Source organism: Anabas testudineus, chromosome 10, assembly GCF_900324465.2.
Source record: "Anabas testudineus chromosome 10, fAnaTes1.2, whole genome shotgun sequence".
Taxonomy (NCBI): Eukaryota; Metazoa; Chordata; class Actinopteri; order Anabantiformes; family Anabantidae; genus Anabas; species Anabas testudineus.
Window position 1 is genome coordinate 10785001 of NC_046619.1, and position 4146 is coordinate 10789146.

General features: G+C 41.7%; 1 protein-coding gene across 2 annotated transcripts; it reads left to right on the forward strand.

Annotated features, from left to right (window-relative positions):
• Positions 1 to 216: 216 nt before the first annotated feature.
• cdx1a (caudal type homeobox 1a) lies at positions 217 to 3965 on the forward strand. 2 transcript variants are annotated; one of them, XM_026358114.1, is made up of 3 exons: positions 217 to 589; positions 1666 to 1814; positions 3077 to 3965. In XM_026358114.1, the coding sequence occupies exons 1-3, from the start codon at positions 244 to 246 to the stop codon at positions 3260 to 3262; spliced, it is 681 nt and encodes a 226-aa protein (XP_026213899.1). In that variant the 5' UTR covers positions 217 to 243; the 3' UTR covers positions 3263 to 3965. The 2 variants fall into 2 exon arrangements, 1 of the variants encoding a protein (XP_026213899.1); XR_003298709.1 differs by lacking the exons at positions 217 to 589; positions 1666 to 1814 and adding an exon at positions 2242 to 2411 and having other exon boundaries at positions 3077 to 3192.
• Positions 3966 to 4146: the final 181 nt, after the last annotated feature.

Below are 4146 nucleotides of genomic sequence, written 5' to 3' on the forward strand. Positions count from 1 at the left end.
GGCTCTCATTGCCCAAGACGAGCCGCAGGTGGGACTCAGGTAAGGCGTGACGTCACGATGATACTTCTGGACTCCTTGGCAGTAAATCTATAAAGGTGTGTAGTCTTCCAGCACAGGTAGCCGCAGCCTGAACCTTAGACTGAAGTGGAAACAGCCCCGCTGGGAATAAACACGGAGGCCTATCATGCGCCAGGATCTGTGATTCTACCTGAGTCGACCCACCTGTCGGAAGAGGACACCGGCATGTACCCCAACTCACAGTCGGCCAGACACCCGGCTCAGGCACTGTCACTGAACAGTCAGTACATCCCGCCTCCGTATGACTTCAGCGGTTACCCCCACGTCCCGGGAGTCGGTGACCCGTCGACGAGTGCGTGGAACTGCATTTACTCCCCGCGGGACGAGTTCCCCTACAGCTTCCCGGGATCGAGCCCGAGCGCCGGACAGGTGAGCTACACCTCCCCGGAGCTGAGCGGCACGCCCACCGCCGCTGGAGGGGGGTCGTTCAACCCTTACAGCTTCATCTCAGCACAGGAAACCTTCAGCTCCAGGAGGAGGCCGCATGAATCCATCAGACCATCTATTACAGGTGGGACTTCATCATCACGTTGTCTAATTTTATTATACACAGTAACTTGTGATTAATCAGTGTTTAGATGTGGGCTGAGAGATGTTAGAATATTTAATAATAATAATAAGAAGAAGAAGAACACAAATCAGTGACCTCAAGTTGTTCTTCCGATGCAGATTAAATTAAATTAAATGACAATAAGTGAAACTACCAAAGACAGAGTCAAGCCAAAAAAAAAACAACAAAAAAAAAAACACCCAAATCATTATAGATGTCGAAACAAACATAACTTCTGCTTTACAAACTCCTTAACTTAGTCAAATATCAAGCTTATCACAAGTGGTTGAGGGGGCACACAGATGACAGAAGTGGTAAAAGGCGAATTCACGGAAGGAAGCATTTCATCATGTGCGCAGTTACACCAGACTGCACACACATTCATCAAGCTTTTGGCCTCTCCCTTCTGTCAGTGTGGTGTAAGATGTCAACGCAAAGTTGACAGTGGAGGCCGTGAAGTCTGGAGAGGAGGTGCTCCCCACCCTCTCTGTCCACTTGTGTGGGTGCAAAAGGGTGACAGGCTGCTTAGATAACAACGGCAGTGTAGGAAGTGTGCACAAGTCAAACTGAATCTCTTCTAAAGCCTCAGGCCTCGCTGTGCCTCTGTCTATGATCGATGCTGTCACATGGTCACGATTTCAGATCAATAACTCTGACTCACTTTTTCCCTAAGAGGAAACATGTGAACATGTGTGTCAATGAATAGCAGGTTCCTGTGTAAACACCTATGTAAACACCTCTTGCAGTGATAAGGAGAACCACTGATGCAATGCAGTGGGGAGTCTTTACATTAGTTGGAGTTAACATGATTAATAGAGTTGACGAGGCTTTAAGTGGCGCCTGCACTTGAACGTGGCACCAGACGTCTTCAAATTAGTCGTCTGTTTGACTACAACTCACACAGTGTGTGACTCACGCACGTCGTCGTCGAAGTGAATACACACAAATATATAGTACACTACCTGCATAACACACCTATTCTGTCAGTCACTGATTTAGACTAGCATTGATTGTAATTGTTTCTGTGTGTGATTCAGGAGGGAAGACTCGCACTAAGGACAAGTACAGGGTGGTTTACACTGACCACCAACGTCTGGAGCTGGAGAAGGAGTTTCAGTACAACCGCTACATCACCATGAGGAGGAAGACTGAGCTTTCGTTGGCACTAAGTCTCTCTGAAAGACAGGTGAGGGGACAGGAGCGAACCAGGAAAAAAAAAAGCACAATTACAAGAACAGTAGGCAGGCGTGAATGGACGTGAGATCAATCCCAAACTATTGGCACTATGAGAAAACCATTAACTATTTTAACAGATGATAAAGACATTTTTATATCTGTTTCCTCAACCACAACTTAATGTAACTGTAGAGCACAAAAGATCCCTTACCCTTAAAAAGCAGCAATATGATTCAAACTGTCTAAATGCATTTTAAAGCTGTAGTAAAAGCTAATAAGTGGAAAAAAGAATCTAACAGTCTCTGTTGTAACAGGAACTGCATAAGCAACAAGTAACGCTGTGGCAAGAAATTGTGTACTGACTTGGGTAACAGTCTATGTTATCACCTCTTAAAACAACTTTAGATGGTGAGAGCTTTCAAAAATTGCATGTTCTCACTGTACGGACTGGGCCGGGGTAGATACCATATATTAAATGCATAGTAAACAGTTCAAGGGACCTACATGAGGAGCAACTGTTCTATGAAATCTTGCTGCATGTCAAAGTGCGTCATATCAGATATGTAAAAAGGCAGAACATATTTATCATGATGGGGGAGGATGAACTGTAAGCTTTTTTTAATCTTTACTTCTTATCAAGCCTTTTTTTTTTTCAGTTTTTTATGTTTGCGTGAGGTGAGAAAGGAGTCAGAGGAAGTTTAAGCTGTTTTTCATGTGATACATTTAAACACTGTTGATACTTTTGTGACACTGAGACATTAAATTGTAACTCAAAAGTACACGACTGTTGGTTCAGGAGTTGGTTGTTGCTGGACTTTTGTCAGCACTTTTTGTTGTCATGGTTAAATGAACTAATTTAGTCAGTTCATGTGGGAACAATACTGACATACTGTATGTTATTAGTAGAAAGTTCTTCTATTATACCATTTAGAGAAACCATATTTTCAACACCCATAATGTTATGTGGCAAATATAAAGAGTTTAAATGGTCAAACCCTCACACTTGGTCTCATGGTGCAATTATCATCTAGGTTTTTACAACCAACTTATTCTTGTAAAACTCATTCAGCCGAGTGCAGCGGTTGCAGCACTTAACTAATTCTGGGAAAGTTGAAAATGACTAAACCTCTGCAGAATTAAGCAGGACGGGGAAATATAGCAAACTTTAATAATAAGGCAATAAGGCAAACTTTTTGCCTTATTGGGATATTTAATGAACCTCCAGTAGGAGTCCTCAGCTTATTAATGTGTTTTTATGTGTTTGTGCTTCAGGTCAAGATCTGGTTTCAGAACAGACGTGCCAAAGAGAGGAAGATCAACAGGAAGAAGCTGCAGAATTCCCAGCAGGCCTCAACCACTACACCAACACCACCTGTGCTGGGTGGGCTCACCGATGCCCACATTACCACCAGCCCCAGCAGCAACATTTTGTCTGACGCCATATCAGAGGAATACTAGGTGGATTTCATATGGAAGACTGATGTACATAGTGTTTAGTTTTTATAAGTTTAGCACAGAATGAATGAAGACGATTCACATCAACATGATGTTGTAATGCTGCACCTCCTGCCTATAAACAATGACAAGCACCTCTTATCTTTTGCACTGATCATCTCAAGTCAAATCTAATTTAATTTACTGTATATAGCCCAATATCATGAATCCCAAATTGAACTGAAGGGGACTTACAGTTTGTACAATAATAATAGACCCATTTCTGTTCTACAATTGCCAATCAGAGGTCTTTTTTTTTTTCAAGCGAATGCATGAGACAGCATTTTAAGTTCATCTTGGTTTAACAATAAGGGATGTTGAAACATGATAGTGTGCAAGAACATATTCCCACATCAGTTTATGTGAAAAGGAAGAGAGAATAATGTGTCTGGTGCGTTTATTCTTATTTAAGAAGTACTTAAGGCTGTGCCCACACAAGTATGTCAAAAAGAGCCCTTCTGCTTATTTTTAAGGAAGTCAGATTAAGGTTTAGATTTACTGACAATGCTCAAATATATTTTTAAAATAAATCATACCAATCTTTGATAGAACAATATAGTTCCACACTTGTTTTCCTTCATTGTCCCTGTGTTTATTTCTTTTCACAGTTCCTCAACCTTTGTACATGTTAAAGACAAGAATAGACACCAAACATAGAAGTGAATCATCTCAGTCAATCAAATGTCTATCATCACATTAGAAAAGACAACGCCTGTGTGACTGCATCTAAGAAAATCATAAAGATAATAAAAGGTTGGACACGACTACGTGACTCCTCGGCTGAAGCCTGAGTGTCAGTCTCGCCTCTTTGTTTTCTGCTGCTTTCTCTTACTTGTTTTAAATTATAC

Excerpts from the sequence above, each read along its gene's own strand:
- cdx1a (XM_026358114.1), top strand. The coding sequence starts at position 244 with ATGTACCCCAACTCACAGTCGGCCAGACACCCGGCTCAGGCACTGTCA. Across the intron at positions 590-1,665 it reads CATCAGACCATCTATTACAG|GAGGGAAGACTCGCACTAAG; the intron begins GTGGGACTTCAT and ends TGTGTGATTCAG. Across the intron at positions 1,815-3,076 it reads TAAGTCTCTCTGAAAGACAG|GTCAAGATCTGGTTTCAGAA; the intron begins GTGAGGGGACAG and ends TTTGTGCTTCAG.